Consider the following 19,570-nt stretch of genomic DNA (forward strand, 5'->3'; position numbering starts at 1 on the left):
TCCCATGGGACAGCTATGTGGACTAAGGCCAGCAAGAGAGCAAATGAATTGGCAGAAGTAATAGCAACAAGAAGGAAGGGTGCTCACCAAAGCCCTCTCCCCACCCACCCTGGAGTTGGCGCTGATGCAGACAGCTTCTTTCTACTTCATTATTTTAAGAGTGAAACTATTTGTGGACAGGGGCTCATTGTCATGCCCTGAACCAGAAATCTTTTACTCCATTTTTGTTTAACGTTCCTACTAAGGACGAGTTCTTTACAACACAACCACATTTAACTGGAGTGTCATTGGTTAAAGAGTGGGTGGTGCGGGTGCAGGCAAAGATCCAGCTCTTGCATAAACAAGATTATATCCCCAGTGAACTAATGTTCTCTTTCAGTCTTGAGGAGCTGAAAGCCGGCCTAGTGTCATATTAGAGACTTCCTAGAAAATGTTTTCTAGAAATGAGGATTCAGTTAGCAGTGATGGGGGAAAAAACACACCATTATTTATGAAATGATGAACACTCCTGTATTACTACTTCTGCTACCTGGAAATTGCTGACTTTACTAAGAAAAATAAACAGGTATTAAGAGCCATATGCTTCAGGAAAAAGAGAGAAAACAACCTGTTTGTAGGTATAAAAGGCTCATTTAGCGGTAAAATGTTTACAGTAAACTCCATCTACTGAAGTTAGCTAGCTTGTGCAATCCTGTTTCATAGATTTATTGGGATCCCAAAAGGGAGGAAATGTATAGACGGAAGATAATGCATGCAAAACTTTGCTTTCTGACTTTTCTGGCTGCAGTAGTTCCATCTGCCAAGCCACCATTTGAAGGAACACTGGCTTGTCTCTTCAGCAATGTGTGACAAAGAAAGAGAAGTACTCACTGTAAACACAATCAATGTGTAACAACCCAGTAAACACTGTGATGTGTTTGAATAGAAATATTTTTAGCGTGAGAAAGTTTTCCAAAAGCATCATGGGGGCACTGACAAGGCAGCGGACTCTTAGGTCCTACTTGTTTGGAATTTGTAGGGCATATCAGCATCTTAAACTGAGCCTTAAGGATTTTGTGTTCAGTTGGTCTCTGTCTAGATTAGTGGCACAGAGCCAAATCCTATCCAATTTTCCAGTGCCAGTGCAGTTGTGCCAATGGGGTGTGGCCTGCATCCTGTGGTAAGGAGGCAGTCATAGAGACCTCCTCAAGTTATGGGAACATTTGTTCCCCTACCTCAGGTCTGCACTGTGGCTGCACAGGTGCTGGAAAGTTGGATAGGATTGGCTCCATAGTCACCACTTCTGAATGCTGATAGGGCTTTGAGCATCGAAATGACAATGCAACAGTTTAAGCTCTTCTTATCACAGCAGCTCCATGACAGAAAAAGCTGCACCTGTAGAATTGCTGCCTGGCATGCAGTTAATGGCATAGCAGCATTGTGGGGGGTGCTGCTGCTGCTGTTTACACAAGTGTGACAGCAAAGGTTGAAGGAAATGGGCTTTCATACAGCATTATTCACGTACAGGTTTCAGAAACGCATTATTTAATGTTCCCGCACTCAGGTTCTCATTCCCATTCTTCAAGCAAGACCTGTTGTCTATTTTCAGTAGCCAGCAAATGCTCCAAAAGGGGAAAAGGTTACAGCTGTGTTGTCTGGCAGTGCAGCCCAGTTGTAATTGGGCTGTAGCCCAGGCTGGAATTTACAGGCTGAATTAACACACAAGTGCCGCTCTGTTTAATGCTGGCAGCCGAAACCAAGGCAGCTTTACCACTGCCAGAATGGGTACAGCTGTCGTGGCCCAGGACTTATCAAGACCAAGCAGACCAAGTTCACCCTTGGATCTTGGGCATTCCTAAGCTAGGTTGCCTCCAAGCACTGTCTTACCTAAATGGTTTTTAGACTTTTAATCCTTGTGTGGTGAAAATGAGATAACAACAAAGACACACACACACACATACTCAGAGCTGGCAAAAAAAAAATCCTATTGGGAAAACATTGCTTTCAACCCAACAGGTGTAGAGCTATGAACTGACTAATAAGCCCAATTCTATGCGTGTCTACTCAGAAGTAAGTCCCATTAGAGTTAATGTTGCTTACTCCCAGGAACATGTCGATAGGATTGGACTTTAAAGCAGTGGTTCCTAACCTTTAGGACCCCGTGGACCACTGAGGTAAAAATTGGAAAGGTCATGGACCACACACAACCTCCCTACTCCCAGCACACAAAAATGTGTAATAACTAGAGAAGATTTATTAGAGATTTTTTAGATCTCTTCATTACAGAGAAGACGTCTGAACTGCCGCTTTAGTTGCCAGCTATGGGAAGTCTGTTCTCTGCCCTCTCTGGTGGTCCATGGAGAAGTATCTCCTGAATGAGCACTCTCCCATGGAGTAGGGAGGAGAATGGACACTTCATTGCCAACTGCAGCTGTGGGTAGCCCATTCTCTACCTTCTCTGGTGGTCTCATGGGGAGTGCTTACTCTGCGAGATGTGGGAATTGACCAAAGGCTCTTTTTTTCTGAGAGTCGCAGACCACTTCTCAGGGTCTTGAGGACCCCACAGACCACAGGTTGGGAACCAGTGGAACTAAAGGGTAGTTTAATGTGTCTGATCTACCTTTTTGAGTCCTCAGACTCAACTGCAAAGGTCTTCTTACATCAGCACTATTTCTCATTTTCACCTTTTAGATTATTTCAAGGAGCAGATCAAGGAAAATCGACACAGTTTTAAGAAAGAATTGAGGTGTGTTAAAAATCTAAGACAACAGAGAAGGAAGGAGAGGTGTCTGTCGTCAGCTCTGATTATTCTGTCTTCCAAAGAAAGGGCAGTTCTGCTTTTCATTGTGAGTGACTACAGTAACTTTCATCTTCAGCAACAGGTTGAGATTTAAAAGCACAAAACTAAATCCTAAGCAGGCAGTTTCAGAGTTCTCTAGCTGGTAATCGAGAACAGGCCTTATCCTGTCTATTTCTGTGTAATCAGTACATGATGTGAGCTCAGCACAGAGGAGTGTAGGAGTACGCTGCCAGTGTTTGTGCCAATCACAATGTTATCACTGTGTCAATATTTACCCCACTTCAGTTTCAGTCAAGGAATACAAAGCCCAGGCCTAAAAGGTGTTTCAGGTAACAAGGGTTGTCAGTTCACACTTCACTTATTTCCAAAGAGCTGTTGAGAACCTGGAAGGAAAATGGCCTTTCCAGACCTGCCCATCCAAACCTTACACCAACCACTTAACCCAATACGCAGCCAACTGTGGAAGGTAAAAATGGGAACTGCTGGTCTGCCTGGGCAAGTACTGTTTATTATGGCGAACAGCAGCTCACTTTGGTCTCAGTCAGGTGAACTCTGACACACTTAACTATCAGTTACTTAACAGCTGTACAGGAAAGCTGGGGGGATGTCTGGGGTTATGATGGGGCAGAAAGATCTTTAACCACTTCTCTCTGTTGTGGTCCCAATCTGGATGAAGATCCCCTGACGCTCCTATTTGCTCCAGGAAGAAACCTCTCACTGGCACCCATGGGAACTTTCAGAACAAACAGCAGCTATGAGGGAATTCTATCATGGTGAGTCGTGTTCCCAGAGGGGGCCACAGTGCTAAGTTTTGCTGGGCACCTCAATGCATCATGTAAGCTGCTCTTCCCCCTTGCCATTGGAACCACTCTGAGTGGCAAGATTAACGCAGAGACATCTCCTCAGCTTTCCTCTTGCTGCCCAGAATGGCTCCAATGGCGAAGGGGAGAGGCAGTTTACATGGTTTACATGGTACCCTGCAAAACTTAGCGCTGTGTCTACCCCTAAGAACAACACAGATCATGGTGGAGAGACAAGGGTTAAAGCCCCCAATCCTGCAGGTCAAGATTCCACTTCCATGGCTGTTACTTAGTAAAAAAAAAAAAAAATTAAATGTATTCTCGTTGAGGCACTGTTTTGGTCTCAATAGATCACATACAGAGGTGCTCATGCTGAGGTTTTCACTAAAGATACCAGAGAGTGCACATAGTTCCTTCTAATCTCAAATTCTAGCATGCAGCTGTCAATGTCTGCTTCTATTGTTTAATTCCTCTGAAAGCAAAGCCCATTTGCAGCACCAAGAAAGGAAAAAGGAGGACACGGAGCACCATCAATGATAAACACAGGGTTAATTTGTGCCAGTGAACACTAGGGCCTCAACACCGTTTCCAGTGCCAAGGTCCACAATGGACTGTATGAAGTAAGAAGCTATGAATGCCCCCCGAGCAAGTGCAGAGTGCAGTTCTCTCAAAAGTGAATTCCTACATAGAATCTGTAAACACCATAAATTAGGGGAAGGTCTTCCTGTTGAGGGGGGTATTTCAAGACAGATCTGAGCCCTGCCATATCTTTTTTTTCTATAAATTAACACTGTCAATGGGCAAAGGTTTGTCAATTTCCCCCTTTATCATAATGGCTGGTTTAGGTCTCTCTCCAGAATTCACTAAGATTAAAGACTTTGGGAGAAGTCTTGCCACCGCCTTGTGAAATGGAATGTGCAGTGCTGTCTTATTTTTTTTTTTACAGTTTTACATAACAGGGACCCTTCAAATGCACATATTGAGCTGGAAGGCAAAAGTCCTGCCCTAAGAGCCTGGTCTGCAGGGTGCAAAGAACAGAAGCATGAAGAAAGTAAGGATGTGTGGTGCATGGCGAGAATGAGGACTGTGAGTTTTCTAAACAAAGCCAGTGTGTGGCAAGCATCCAGATATAAGTAGGCTTCTGGGTGCATTTCAAGGAAGAAAAAAGAAGCCTGCTTCAGGGCCAAGGATTCTTCCAGAAAGCAAAAAGCTCAACTTCTGGCAGATCTTCAAATCCTTGCCCTTTTCATCCTAGCCAAATTTGCTTGCATTAAATTCTCTTTAATGGGGTGTTCCAAACAATCCTGGCAGACAAAGTTCCTTAGAGCAGAACAGATTCCTCATCACTACTAGCAGTTACAGCTGTACTGAGTTTGAAAAAGCCTAATTTTTAAGGAAACTCACAATGGGAAAGGAAGAGTCACTTGCCACTTCAAATTGTGACTGAACTCCTATGCAAAAACACTTCTGGTTGGAAGTAGCATACAGCTCCCAAGTCACATGGGATGGCCTTGGCTGGGGTTGCGCATCGTCACCTGTTTGGAAGTGTTTTCTATGCAGGGACTTTGTCACATATGAAGCAGACCTGAGAGCATGTCAGCACAGGTTTTTTTCCCTTCTCTGACATATTATACTTGCATTATTTTTCTACTTGTATAATTAAAGTTACCTTCATTCCTGCTGCTGCTGCTGGGCCACTAGGATCCACAGCTTGAACATGGCAAGGCTTATTCCCACGCACTACAAATCCCCATCCAACAGCATCACCTACAACCTTGAGAGGGAACAAGGATGCCACAATGAAACTCTAACAATTCTGTTTTTCTTATCGTTTCAAGAGCAAAACAAAACCACGCAATTGCATTAAGCCAGGTATGACAAAATCCGCAGCATCGCCTGACTCCCACTGAAAGATTCTCAAATACATTAATAAATTAGGTGATTCTGCTCCAGCTTTTTCTCTGTATTGGCAGGCTTCCCATCAACCAAACAGGACAACTGTCCAAGATTTATGCTGTGGCACTGATGATAACCTGGAAGGTGGTAGTGAAGGGGTGCACAGGTGCAAAAGTGAACTGTGGCAACAAGGCTGAACTACAGGAAATGCACTCCACATGTCAAAACCACCCCTCTGATGGCAGAATAGAGCTAAGGTGACCTACACCCATGGAGATGGTGCTGCTGTTCTGTTTTTGCTTCTTTTACGCTGGGATTATATCCTGCCAAAAGGAAAAAAAAAGAACACAAGAAACACGGGAGAATAATGATCTGATGACAACATCATGTAGATCCCCTGTAAAAAGTAAGTAAACAAAGACTAGCAATAATCACTAGTGTCTAAGAACTGTCTCTTACTATGGTCTCTTGCCCTGTGTGGATATGGGAAAAGGGTACACAAAATACCCTCCTGCTGCTCCCTGGAATGAAAGGTCAAGTTAAGCACAATTTTATTTTCCAAGTTAGTGGTCTTCCCCTATCATAAACCTGTCACTGGGTAAATCCCCTTACCCCTCCATAAACATCCACTCCACAATAGATTTCCTCAGACCTGCGTGAGTGATTTTGCTGCTGCAAGTCTCAGGAGACAAAGGGAGCTGCTGCCAAAGGGGAAAGGATCTGGTGAATGCCACTGCTGCCGGATCCACCCCCTCCTGCAGCCTCCCTGTCACCCATTTCTCTCTCCTCCCAGCTCTGTTTTGCCCCTTCCTATTCTGCTCTGGCAGGTGTAGGCAGTTTCAATGACCAACCAGGAGTACTGTCACCTACAGCAGCCACCTCCCAAAATAGCAGCCAACCGAGCACTCCATCAGCAGCTATTTTGCAACAATGGAAGTCTCTTCCACTGTTGCAAAGCGTTTTGTAGAACAGCCTAATAGGATTGGGCTGTTAGAGCATCTTTGCAATATTTGCTTTATTTGCAAACATACAAATAGAATAGGTGGAGGCACTCATTTAAGGTAGAGGGGACTTCAGACAGCAACTTGGGCAGCTATCCCAGACTGACAGTTCATTTTCAGCTGATTCCAGCAAAAAGCTCTGTTTATTATCTTTGAATCTCTGTCTTCCGATCTGCAAACAACCTGTTCTGTCACTCTTTCTGTTCCCTCCCCTCAGCTGGAAGGGTGTCACTTTCTCCACTGATGGTTACCTCCTTCAAAACTCAAGAAAGATCTGCTATCAGCTGATTTCCTTACCATTAGCTTAGCTCCTGCTAATGAAACATTAGTCAACCATTGGCAGTTTATCAGAAGAGCCCTCCTCCCAGCAGAAGAATGTTATAAACAAATATAATGTAGTCCAATTTATAGGCCAGACTATTGACTCCAATCGAATTAGATGAGTTCTGTGCCATTCTCTGAAAGTAAACAGCCTAAGCCCTAAATTCTGTCGCAGTCATATTATGACCTATAACTGAAAATGTTAAAAGCACAGATCTCAGGACCGTAAGTAGGACAGAGATCTTACCATGGCAAGAATGTTTGAGTGAACAACTGATCAAAATACCCCAAGAATTATTGCACAACATAACTGAGGGCAAACATGTGAACTGGAGACCTACTGTGAAAGTTTTTCGGGCATACGGAGCTCCGGGCAACAGAAGTTCATCAGGAGTCACTGGTCTCTTTAACACTGCGAAGACACACAAGGAGGATGTTAAATAAATGTCGGGTTTTGACAGGGTCAGCAGTGGGAAATGAATCAAATGCTTTTCCAGAACCTTTGTATCATTTTGAACCTCAGTGACCAGATTTCTGCTGAAAGGAGGCCTACAAATATTGCAAATAAAAAAAATGAGTAATAAATTTTAAAATAATTTACTAAAAAGCAGATGCCATTATGAGCAGACCATAGCAGGTATAAATCAATTTTACTTCTTCGGCTTTTTGGTACTCAACTGCATTATTACAAAGAAGTACTTATTATTCACATGCCTACAGGCTAGAGATGACCCAGACCATCCATCAGTGAAATCGGGAGCATATTAGAGCAGAATGCATTTATCACCATAAAATATGCTTGTTGCCTACAATCGAACATTTATTTCATTATTATTATTATTCTGGAAGGTAGCAAGATGCTTATACCACCTTACAGAGTAGGTTCAGACAGGTTCAGTCTTGGCACTCAGATGGGGGAATGGAGAGAAGCAAGCTGGCAGAGGGGAAAAAAGAAAGCATCTCTTTTTATCCACAATTTCTTCCTGGCATGTTTCACTCCACTTCCCATTTACATTATTCTGCAAACCCAGAATCGCAAACCTGGTGTTGGCACCGCAACATTGCGTGGGGAGTTAAGTGGGACTGGGCTGTAATTATAAGTTCACAAAATAGCAATGAGGGGGGTGAGGGGGAGATATAATTGTGTTTTACACCATTGTTGATGTCACACACACTTTTGCCCAACATTGTACAAAGCATTAACAATTGCACAAGCTGGGTGGGTGGGAAGGAATCATCACGTGTTCCTGGAGACGAGGTGTTGTGATTAAACACAATGTCCCCGCAACTGAAGTATGAAGAAAAAGAAAGCATAAGGGAAAAAATGTCCAGAACCCATGCAATACATGACTAACAATCAGGCCATTCTTGCTCTGTGAAGACTCTCTTTATCAAAGCCCCAGGAGGGCCATTTGGGTGCTCTTCAGAGATGGGTTTTGTCTCATGTGTAAAGATGAATGGTTTGGGGTTACTGGAGCCATTTTCAACACACATCACAGAAGACTGATGTGAGAAAAGAGAGCAAAAGATTACTCTTTGATATTCAAATCTCCCTTTGAAGCAAATAAAACGGCATTTTTCTTAATAATCTTTTTTTTTTAATTTCAGGAAAACTGCACAAATGGATGATCTTTCATCTTTCTGGAGACGCAGGAAATTGCTTAAGAAGAAAAAAACAAGCTTGAACACTGAACGCTTTGATCTTGTTCAACAGGGGTTTGTCGCACATGGAGTAAAGCAACAGCTGAAAGTATTTTTAATTCCTCTTAACAACACATAGCTTTATCATTTTGCTGCTTTCCCATTTCACATGCTGCCCTGTTTCAGTAAAAGTCAAGTGGTTCCCCTGCTGCCATTGCATCTGAATGATAGAGATGACTTACAGACTTGATCCACAAGCCAGTTGAAATTGACAAAAACCTTGGGATTTTTAACTGATTTAGGGTTAATTTAAAGATCAGTGGTAAGATATGACTGTGGCTGTGAGACACAAACATGGGTTGCTTCGTACAGTGGCCAGCAGGGCCAGCGTGCTCATGAGGAAGGGCGAAGCAGTTGCTTCAGGGGTGGATTGGTGGAAGTGGCAGATTGCTATGAATGCCCCACACCCTGCACCTGTGCTCTAGCCATCTTTGCCCCACCTCCCAACTACAGCCCCAGCCATCTAATTGACTGAGTGTGAGGCAGCCTGCAAGGAAGGGGTGGAGCTGTTGGTGATTGTCATGTGTTGGCGATCATCTTCTGGATGACCTCTGCCCAGTCACCAACCCTCAGCACAACTACTGTAAAGATTACCTCTGAAGATAAAGCATGGAGGAATCCTGAACTCCTTGGAGAAAGGCTGAAGACCAAAGTCTTTTTAGGAGCCCGCAATGCTTGGCAACATAGCCTGGGTGCCATCCTGCCTTTCACCTCAGGCAGCAAAATGTCTTGGGCCAGCCCTGGCTGCCAGTGCTCAGAATTCTGTTTGCACGCTGCTGAATTCAGACCATGGTGGTGCTCCAAGAGGTACAATCAAAATCAGTGCATGCTTAATTCTGCTGATATTTAGGGCCTAGTAGAGTGACAGATTATTCTGAATATTGCATTGCATTATTTTTTATTCCCCTTCTCAGTTACTATATCTTTATCCCCAGAGTAAAAGCTACATTTTGTTGCATCCACATCTTTGCCATTTTCCTCATTTGGTTCAGTTGTGCCATGAGTCATTGCACTCAGTCCCTGCACATAATAGATTTCCCATATGTGCACACATTACACATGTCTTAGAGAAGTGTTTCTGTACATTTGTCTCCTGTTGTACTACCTCGCAATGGTCCACCAATTGGGAGTACCACCAAAGTAATTGGCAATGATGACATTGCCAGTTACTTCTGGAATGGGAGACCAGGCACAATGTGACAAACACCGGTAAGAGGCTTAGGATGGACAAGAGGACTATTTCAAGTGCGCAAAAAGTGCACGCTGGAGCTCTGCCTGCTAAGCCAAGACTTCTACTGCTGCTTGTCACATTGCATTGCTGGTTTTGCTGCCAGGCAGTGGGGGTTTGGTGGTCCTGCGCGTACCACTGGACACCATCTCAAGTACCATTGTCTTAGAGCTCACCCGGTAACAACCTTGTTCAGTGTATCTGTGGCTCAATTAGGCCTTGGCAGCTGGTTGACAGGGAACTCAAATGTCTGAATGCTCCCTAATTTAAACACTTCTGCACATTTAAACCTTAGCAAATCAAGAAGGAAGGCTCCAGTTTCACTTGCTATCCAGCATGCTAATTTTTATGGAAGGGGTGGGTTGGTGGGTTTTTCTGAATGAAGGACCATGCAACATTCAGTTGTCCGCCTTCAGTCTGAAGTGGGATAGTTTAGTTCACAGAACCATCATGTCACAATGCTCAACTCTGAATGAGCTGCAGCACCCAAATCCCATCAGCATTCTCTAAAGCAGTGTTTCTCAAAAAAAAAACAAAAAAAACTCAAACAGAACTTTATTGGCATATAATACAGATACAACAGCAGCAGCAGCAGCAGCAAGTGTGGACCTAAGGTAATTAATATTAATACAAAGGCTATATGATGATCAAGGAGGTTAGAGTATTTACCTCATAAAGATATACTGTCAGTTAGGTGTTATCTCTTATTTCTTTTTGCCACCATCTGCTGTAAATAAACCATCACCCTCTCAGTTACATTGCTGGAAACATCATTCAACAAATGCTGTATTTTAACATCATCAGGATATTCCTTCTTGTCTACTAAAATCGGGTTTAAGTATTAGGCTCTGATATCATCCTATACAGGGCACTGCAGTAGCATATGCTGGAGAGTTTTAGTGCAGCCCTGATTATGGGAGCAGCATCTAGCGGAATAAGGCCTCCCGCTAAATCTACCAAACAGGAATTCTGATAGTAAAACATTAAATCTAGCAAGTGAAAAAACACAATGTTCCTCAGAACAGAATGGCATAGAACTCATCTAAATCTATACCTATGGTTCTGATCTTATGTTCCACAATAGTCAGCCACTTCGGGACACTGCTTTCTAGGGAGTGTTTCTCAAACTGTGGGTCGGGATCCACTAGGTGGGTCTCAAACTATTTTCAGGCTGGTTCCCATTCATGTTAATATTTTACTTTTAATATATTAAACTTGATGCTACCATGGTATGTGACTGCATCCGGGGAAATGTTACAGTTCTGTACTTTTAACAGACCACTAAGTATATGCTTTTAACAATGACAGTCAATGGAACTTACTCCTGGGTAAGTCCCAGTAGGATTAGGATTGCAGCCTAGGATTGTTAAAAATTGTCCTGCTTGATGATGCCGCTTCTGGTCATGACGTCACTTCCGGTGGGTTCTGACAGATTCTCATTCTAAAAAGTGGGTCCCGGTGCTAAACACTCGAGAAACACTACTCTAAAGTGCTCTAAGCATCAATTTAAAACTGGTAACTCATTTTCATTGTTCTGATAAGGCAGGCGTGTGTGTTTGCATGCCTTCTACCATCCACCAACAAAGATATTCTTGGCACTCTTACCAGATTTGGGATTGCATAGTACAGGAGGACTGCTGCTGAGGGTTGGACTGCTGCTGAAGTACCCGCTGCTACCACAACTGCTCATGCTACTCCGTCTCACCGCGGAGACAATCTTTATCTCCTTGGTAGGACTCACTGCCCAAAGCAAACAGAAATATATACATACAGAATATATACAATTATTCTTACCTAGGCTCTCTCAAAGAACATGCATTCTTTCATAATATCACAACCAGATGATCATTTTTCCCTATTAGGCAGATTTCAAACAGCACCTCCGGAGAAACAGAGAGCTTCTGGTGCAACTTGGCGTCTCTAGTGATCCCACTTTGCATAACAGCATACATTTTGTTTAATAAGCAAAACATTTTGCTCTCTTTCTCCCACTGAGCATCCTAAGTCCATTCTAGCTCTGCTTTTATATTATCAGAATTACTCCAATTTTGGATTTAAGTCTGGAATCACCTTTCTATAGGGTACTTTCACACATGAACAGGTTCTGCTTAAATCGGTCAGCAAAGCTAATGGAAAACCTGCATTGGCCTGAGTGTTCATTCACATTACAAGTGCTTATCTTCCACATTAAGAAGAGATCTGTACCCACCCAGATAAATGGAAAACAAGGATTCAGTTAAGCATGGAAAGGTAACACCCTGCTATAATCAGCAGTAACAAACATGTATGAGCAAAAATAATTTACTAAAACCATTCCAGTTCCCAAGGTTTTGCATGTGGAATGTCCTTTTTTAGGGCAAACATTGCATAAAACCCAAGGAGAAGAATTTAACATGAGTTTCTGCTCCAACAAAACTTGTTTTAAGGCTCTGAAGATACATGTGTCATTTGAGTTACCCAATTTTCTAGTTTTTTTTTTAAAAAGTAGCTGGGGGGGCATGATCCATCCTGGAACCATGACCCCAATTCAGATCAGGCACCTGAAGTTGCTAATTGCCCTGGGAGAGAAGCACCTATAGATGCAAATAACTTTGGGAGCTCTCTCTCTCTCTCTCTCTATATCACATACACTTGGGCTGAGCCTTAACTGGCTCTGATACTAACAATGCAATCCTACACATCTACTTAGAATTAAGTTCCACTGAGTTCAATGGACACTACTCCCAGCTACGTGTGTATAGGATTGCAGCTAAACTCATGACTGACTGCTACAAAAATTAATAAAGTTCAACCTCGGTATCGACAGGGAATCCATTGCCAGACCCCCGCCCCGTGGATGCCAAAACCTGTGGATAAGAAAATCCATGGGTTGGTCCATTATTACCTCCAGACACAACTGGATATGTTCTCCAGTCGTGTCTGGAGGTGTTTTGAGGTCTGCAGAGGCCGCACACAGAAAAGCTCTCAGACGCAACTAGAGAACGCCTCCAGTTGTGTTTGGGAACTCAAGTTGGCCGTCCAACGCGAGTTCAGAACCCGCTGTAAGTTAAATCTGCAGATCTCAAATATGCAGATTAGGAGGTCGGACCTGTACACTACTATTAATTTTACGAAGGCTTTTATCTGCCCTGAGACTCAGGGTTACCGTGAAGGTCTTTAGTTCGAACCAAACAAATACCTGAGAGAAAACTTGTGTGTTTTTTGTTGTCATGATTCTGCTTTCGCAGGCAGAAGGGACTGTCATGGCTCTCTGGGATCATGCGGGACCTCTCAGTGAGCAGCTCCATCAACCGCCTCCTCCGCCGAAAATTCATTCGGAACTGGTAGAGCAGGTTGCTGTCTAGAAAATGGTGCTTGTTCGACACTGGGAAAGAAGGAATGAGAGCAAGATTGGAAAGGTTCAATTCGTCAAATATAAAAAAAATCAGGTTGGGGCCAGCGTGCCTTGGGATGATGCAAGCGTCCTCACTGATGTGCTTATTCTGGTACCTATCTCATTAGACATACCAACTCTATTCCACTCCTTGCCCTTAAGGCAGCGGTAGCTTCTTTGGAACAGGTGTGCTCTCAATCCAACTACGATCCAACTATGATAACTTCTGGAAAGGTGCTGTGCCAGGATTGAGAACATGGATGCAGCCAAGAATAACAATCTCTCTACATTACATAAACACCTTTGTACAACATGTTCTTTTGCTGAGAACAAGTTCCAGGCCCAACTGTGCACTCAGGAATAACTGCAGTGCAAATCAAAATATAGGCATGGTCAAACCACCAAGCACTGCTGAGCACCACCAGTTTGTAAAGTCACAGTTCTGAGCACCTTGGGCCATAGGAAAGACGGGCTTCCATTTGCTTGATGCATTGTGGGCGCAATCCTACCCAACTTTCCAACACTGACATAGCTGTGCCAATGTGGCATACACTGCATCCTACAGTGGGGAGGCAGTCAAGGGGACATCCTCAAGGTAAGGGCATGTTTGTTACCTTTCCTTGGGGCTGCAATGTGGCTAGGTCAGTGCTGGAAAGTTGGTTAGGATTGTGCCCTGTAACTAATAAGAGAAAGGTGTGTGTTGGCATTATTAAAAAAGAGGGAGGAACCTGAAGTAAAAACCAGGGTTAAGTTTATTTATTTTCTAGTACATGGTCAAAATGTGATGAACATTGTCATTCTTGGTGATGATGCTGTGAGCGTCGAAAGATAGGCAAAATATCTATGTGTCAGCAAATGAGGACAATTACATTTAAGTGACTGTCAACATTTTGGTTGAATAGGCCCTCAGTTTGGCTGTACTTGTCGTAAGAGGCAACTAAACAGCCACCGGATAGACGGGACTCATTAGCCTGGGAAGGCAGCTCATCTGAGAGAAGGAAAACTCTGATCCCAAAACCTCCACTGTCTTGTGGCTACATCCAGTTATGGAAAAGGCTTCAGGAGTCAACCTCGAGGCTAAATCCAGAGCCTGAGTCCCTGAGGCAGTTCATGGCTGAACACAGTCACGTTCTGGCAACTCTTGCTACGCCACTGAAACCAACCGTATTGGCTTCTGCCTTTCCATTGGACCATTTCAGCAACGTGGAGAGGGGGGATTTGCTGCATGGGTAACAGTCTATCCTCCATATCTACTTTACCCAGGCTTCGCGCACTGGAGAGGACACTCTGTTCCAGCACCACTTTTCAGAGCGCGATACCATAGTCTTCCAAGACTGAAGTATGCCAACATTTTGGTGTTCAGGTGTTTGTTAGGTTTGTCTGGCTTCATCACATTTATGGAACGGCAGTAGCCCAGTGACGGATCACATGTTTTGCATGCAGGAGATTTCAGGATCAAGACAGAGAAGAATTCCTGTTGAGATCCTTAAAAGTCACTTTCGGTTCATGTTGACAATAGTGAGCTAACTACTATGACTGTGTACGGCAACTTCCTATGATCCTAACAGTAATTTGTGAATGTTCACTTCTGCTAAATTTCAGGCATCTGGGCTAATATCTACAATACATGAAACAGATAGGATGGAGCAACTTAAATGTTTGTTACAAACCAATGCAGACTGAGAGTTGGTTCCCACTGATGCAAAAAAGTAAAAGTACTACTCTACAAATAGCATAATTGATTTATAAAATAATGGAATTTACTGCCACAGGATGTGGTGATGGCAGCTAGAAGGCTTACACCACTGTTTCTCAAATTGTGGGCTGGGACTCACTAGGTGGGTCGCGAGCCAATTTCAGATAGGTCCCCATTCATTTCAATATTTTGTTTTTAGTTTGCTAGAATTGATGCCAACATAGTAATTACTGTAATTATTCTGTGGAACTCCTTGCCACAGGAAGAAGTGACAGCATCTTGCCTAGATGCCTTTAAGAGGGAATTGGACAAATTTCTGGAGGAAAAGTACATCACAGGTTACAAGTCATGGTAGGTATGTGCAAGCTCCTGGTTTCAGAGGTAGACTACCTCAGATTGCCAGATACAGGGGAGGGCACCAGGATGCAGGTTGTGTCTTGCTGTCTTGTGTGCTCCCTGAAGCATTTGGTGGGCCACTGTGAGATACAGGAAGTTGGACTAGATGGGCCTTTGGCCTGATGCAGAAGGGCTCTTATATTCTTAGTATGTAACTGCATTTAAGGAGATCTGTACTTTTAACAGGCTACAATGTATGTGCTTTTAACAATGATAGTCAATGGGGCTTACTCCTGGGTAAGTGTAGATAGGATGGCAGCCTAGGATTGTTAAAAAAAGTGATGATGTTACTTCTGGCCACGGCATCACTTCCAGGTTAATGACAACACTTCCAGTGGGTCCTGACAGACTGTCATTCTAAAAAGTGGCTCCTGGGCTAAAAAGTTTGAGAACTACTGGCTTAGACAAATTCTATCAATAGTAACTAGTAATGATGGCTATGCAGAACTTGCATGTAGAAAGTAGTACACTAATGAATACCTTTTATAGGAAATAATGGTGAGAGAAGCCTATAGAAGTTTGCTCTACTTGTGGGTATTTCAGAAGCATCTGGCTGGCCGTTGTATGGAGCAGAACGCTGGACTAGATGAACCCTGGTCTGATTCATCATGGCTGTTTCTTTGTTCTTAAGAATTCACACAAGTTGCTGACACATGTGTGCATGTCAGAGCTGTAAACTCACATGAGATTGTGGCTCCACTACTGTGAATAGGAAAATAGCAACTTGCAATTCATGGAAAAGGAGCTTCATGCATTTACAACTCAATGTTCCCATGAACATGCTGACTACATTTGGGCAGGAGGTCTGGTCTAGAGGGTAGAGCCTCCGTTTGCCTGATGATAACATCCGAAGGTTGCCAGTTCGAGGCCACCGGCACTGTGAATGGCGATACCTTGAAGCAGCTGACAGGCCTAGCCGAGTTATTCCACCTGCTCTTTGGCTGCCCTTCAAGTGAGATATGAAGGAGCTGCTTGTCAGCCTGCGTGGGAGGAAACTGGAGGCCAGAATGTGATACCAGATCATAAAAGATCCATCTGAAATGTTGTGGTTCTTGAAAGACAGAACCTTCTTCAATTGTAAAAATCCCTACAGGGATTTAGAACAGCCTGCTTATGTAAACCGCCTTGAATTAAAGTCTGAGGCGAAATCTGACAAACAAGAAAGGCGGTATATAAATACCTGTATTATTATTATTATTATTATTATTATTATTATTATTATTATTTGTATTGGCAACCTTCAGTCTCGAAAGACTATGGTATCGCGCTCTGAAAGGTGGTTCTGGCACAGCGTCTAGTGTGGCTGAAAAGGCCAATCCGGGAGTGACAATCCCTTCCACACCGGGAGCAAGTGCAGTCTGTCCCTGGTCTGTCTCCCTGGCTATGGGCCTTCCTTCTTTGCCTCTTAGCCTCAGACTGTTGGCAAAGTGTCTCTTCAAACTGGGAAAGGCCATGCTGCACAGCCTGCCTCCAAGCGGGCCGCTCAGAGGCAAGGGTTTCCCACTTGTTGAGGTCCATCCCTAAGGCCTTCAGATCCCTCTTGCAGATGTCCTTGTATCGCAGCTGTGGTCTACCTGTAGGGCGCTTTCCTTGCACGAGTTCTCCATAGAGGAGATCCTTTGGGATCCGGCCATCATCCATTCTCACGACATGACCAAGCCAACGCAGGCGTCTCTGTTTCAGCAGTGAATACATGCTAGGGATTCCAGCACGTTCCAGGACTGTGTTGTTTGGAACTTTGTCCTGCCAGGTGATGCCGAGGATGCGTCGAAGGCAGCGCATGTGGAAAGCACTCAGTTTCCTCTCCTGTTGTGAGCGAAGTGTCCATGACTCGCTGCAGTACAGAAGTGTACTCAGGACGCAAGCTCTGTAGACCTGGATCTTGGTATGTTCCGTCAGCTTCTTGTTGGACCAGACTCTCTTTGTGAGTCTGGAAAACGTGGTAGCTGCTTTACCGATGCGCTTGTTTAGCTCGGTATTGAGAGAATGAGTGTCGGAGATCGTTGAGCCAAGGTACACAAAGTCATGGACAACCTCCAGTTCATGCTCAGAGATTGTAATGCAGGGAGGTGAGTCCACATCCTGAACCATGACCTGTGTTTTCTTCAGGCTGATTGTCAGTCCAAAATCTTGGCAGGCCTTGCTAAAACGATCCATGAGCTGCTGGAGATCTTTGGCAGAGTGGGTAGTGACAGCTGCATCGTCGGCAAAGAGGAAGTCACGCAGACATTTCAGCTGGACTTTGGATTTTGCTCTCAGTCTGGAGAGGTTGAAGAGCTTTCCGTCTGATCTGGTCCGGAGATAGATGCCTTCTGTTGCAGTTCCAAAGGCCTGCTTCAGCAGGACAGCGAAGAAAATCCCAAACAAGGTTGGTGCAAGAACACAGCCCTGCTTCACTCCGCTTCGGATGTCAAAAGAGTCTGATGTGGAGCCATCGAAGACAACAGTGCCCTTCATGTCCTTGTGGAAAGATCTGATGATGCTGAGGAGCCTGGGTGGACATCCAATCTTGGGGAGAATCTTGAAGAGGCCGTCTCTGCTGACCAGGTCGAAAGCCTTTGTGAGATCTATGAAGGCTATAAAGAGTGGCTGTCGTTGTTCCCTGCATTTCTCCTGCAGTTGTCTAAGGGAGAATACCATATCAGTGGTGGACCTGTTGGCTCGGAATCCACACTGCGATTCTGGATAGACGCTCTCTGCAAGTACCTGGAGCCTCTTTAGTACAACTCGGGCAAACAGCTTTCCTACAACGCTAAGGAGAGAGATGCCGCGGTAGTTGTTGCAGTCACCCCTGTCACCTTTGTTCTTGTACAGCGTGATGATGTTTGCATCCCTCATGTCTTGAGGTACTCCACCTTCTCTCCAGCAGAGACAGAGGATTTCATGCAGCTCAGTGACGATGATCTCTTTGCAGCATTTTAGGACTTCAGCAGGGATGCTGTCTTTTCCAGGTGCCTTGCCAAAGGCAAGGGAGTCCAGGGCCACGGGAAGTTCTTCTAGGGTTGGTTCACTGTCAAGCTCTTCCAGCACAGGCAGGCACTCAATGCTGTTCAGTGCTTCTTCGGTGACTACATTTTCTCTGGAATATAGCTCAGAGTAGTGCTGCACCCAGTGTTCCATCTGCTGCGCCCGATCCTGGATGACCTTGCCTGTGGCAGACTTCAGAGGGGCAATTTTCCTCTGTGTTGGACCTAGGGCCTGCTTGATACCATCATACATCCCCTTGAAGTTGCCCGTGTCAGCTGCTATCTGTATCTCGGAACAGAGCTGGAGCCAGTAGTCGTTAGCACATCTCCTGGCAGTCTGTTGGACTTTGCTGCAAGCAGTTCGGAGGACCTGCAGGTTGCGCTCACTGGGACAGGCCTTGTATGCTGCTTGAGCTCTCCTCTTTTCCTCAATGACTAGTGTCAACTCCTCAGAGTGGGCTTCAAACCAGTCTGCCGCCTTGTTGGTCTTCTTGCCGAATATGGACAAGGCGGTGTTGTAAACGGTATTCTTGAAATGTTCCCATCTGTTGGATGCGTTTGCGTCGGCCGGGCCTGGAAGAGATTCCTCAAGCGCTTGTGCAAATTCCTCCACTTTTCTCTGATCCCGGGTCTTGCTGGTATCAATGCGAGGTCTTCCTTCCTTTTTCGTGTGATACAGTCGCTTTGTTTGCAGTTTCACTCTGCTGCACACCAGGGAGTGGTCAGTGTCGCAGGCAGCACCATGATAACTGCGTGTGATCTTGATGCTGGGAAGGCTGGAGCGTCTGGTGAGGATCAGGTCGAGCTGGTGCCAGTGCTTTGATCTTCGATGTCTCCAAGAGACTCTATGTTGGGGCTTTGTGTTGAAGAATGTGTTGCTGACACAGAGACCGTGATGACAGCAAAACTCTAGCAGGCGTTGGCCATTTTCGTTCATCCTCCCAGTGCCAAACTGACCTAAGCAAGTGGGCCATGAGCTGTTATCAGCACCAACTCTAGCACTTAAATCGCCGAGGATGAACAATGGCTCTTTTACAGGGATTTTCTTGACAGTGGTGGGAGAGATCATTGCATCTCATTGGGCAGCTACCGCCCGCCTTAAGCTGGGCAGTCCCCAGCCAGTAAGGTGTTGCCTCGCCACGGTCCATTAACCTCATGGGGTGCGTGGGGTTTAGGGTGAAAACCAACAAGGGGATCAACAACTCTGCACCATGCAACAGAAAATTGAAAACTACTGCCCTAAAGCTGGGCACCTGGAATGTTAGGACAATGACACCTGGCTTCTCTGATGACCTGCAAGAAATAGACGACGCACGCAAAACAGCTGTCATCGACATGGAGCTGAGCAGATTGCAGATGGACATCGTCGCCCTTCAAGAGACTAGGCTGCCAGATTCCGGATCTGTCAAGGAG

General features: G+C 44.7%; 1 protein-coding gene and 1 long non-coding RNA gene across 3 annotated transcripts in view; one reads left to right on the forward strand and one right to left on the reverse strand.

Annotated features, from left to right (window-relative positions):
- Nucleotides 1-19,570, reverse strand: part of DEPTOR (DEP domain containing MTOR interacting protein) — a 63,737-nt gene that overhangs the window by 7,348 nt on the left and 36,819 nt on the right. Inside the window, exons 6-9 of the mRNA XM_066624783.1 lie at nucleotides 12,905-13,090; nucleotides 11,332-11,466; nucleotides 7,139-7,209; nucleotides 5,249-5,353 (exon numbers count right to left, since the gene is read on the reverse strand). Of these exons, the coding sequence (XP_066480880.1) occupies nucleotides 5,249-5,353; nucleotides 7,139-7,209; nucleotides 11,332-11,466; nucleotides 12,905-13,090 (497 nt within the window). The remainder of the gene's footprint in view (nucleotides 1-5,248; nucleotides 5,354-7,138; nucleotides 7,210-11,331; nucleotides 11,467-12,904; nucleotides 13,091-19,570) is intronic.
- Nucleotides 397-9,612, forward strand: LOC136648655 (uncharacterized). Of its 2 annotated transcripts, XR_010794342.1 has the most exons (6): nucleotides 397-613; nucleotides 2,671-2,825; nucleotides 4,526-4,630; nucleotides 5,418-5,451; nucleotides 5,553-5,881; nucleotides 8,406-9,612. It is a non-coding gene; the product is annotated as an uncharacterized lncRNA (long non-coding RNA). The 2 variants fall into 2 exon arrangements; XR_010794341.1 differs by having other exon boundaries at nucleotides 5,418-5,881.

This window comes from Tiliqua scincoides, chromosome 4 (genome assembly GCF_035046505.1).
Source record: "Tiliqua scincoides isolate rTilSci1 chromosome 4, rTilSci1.hap2, whole genome shotgun sequence".
Classification (NCBI taxonomy): Eukaryota; Metazoa; Chordata; class Lepidosauria; order Squamata; family Scincidae; genus Tiliqua; species Tiliqua scincoides.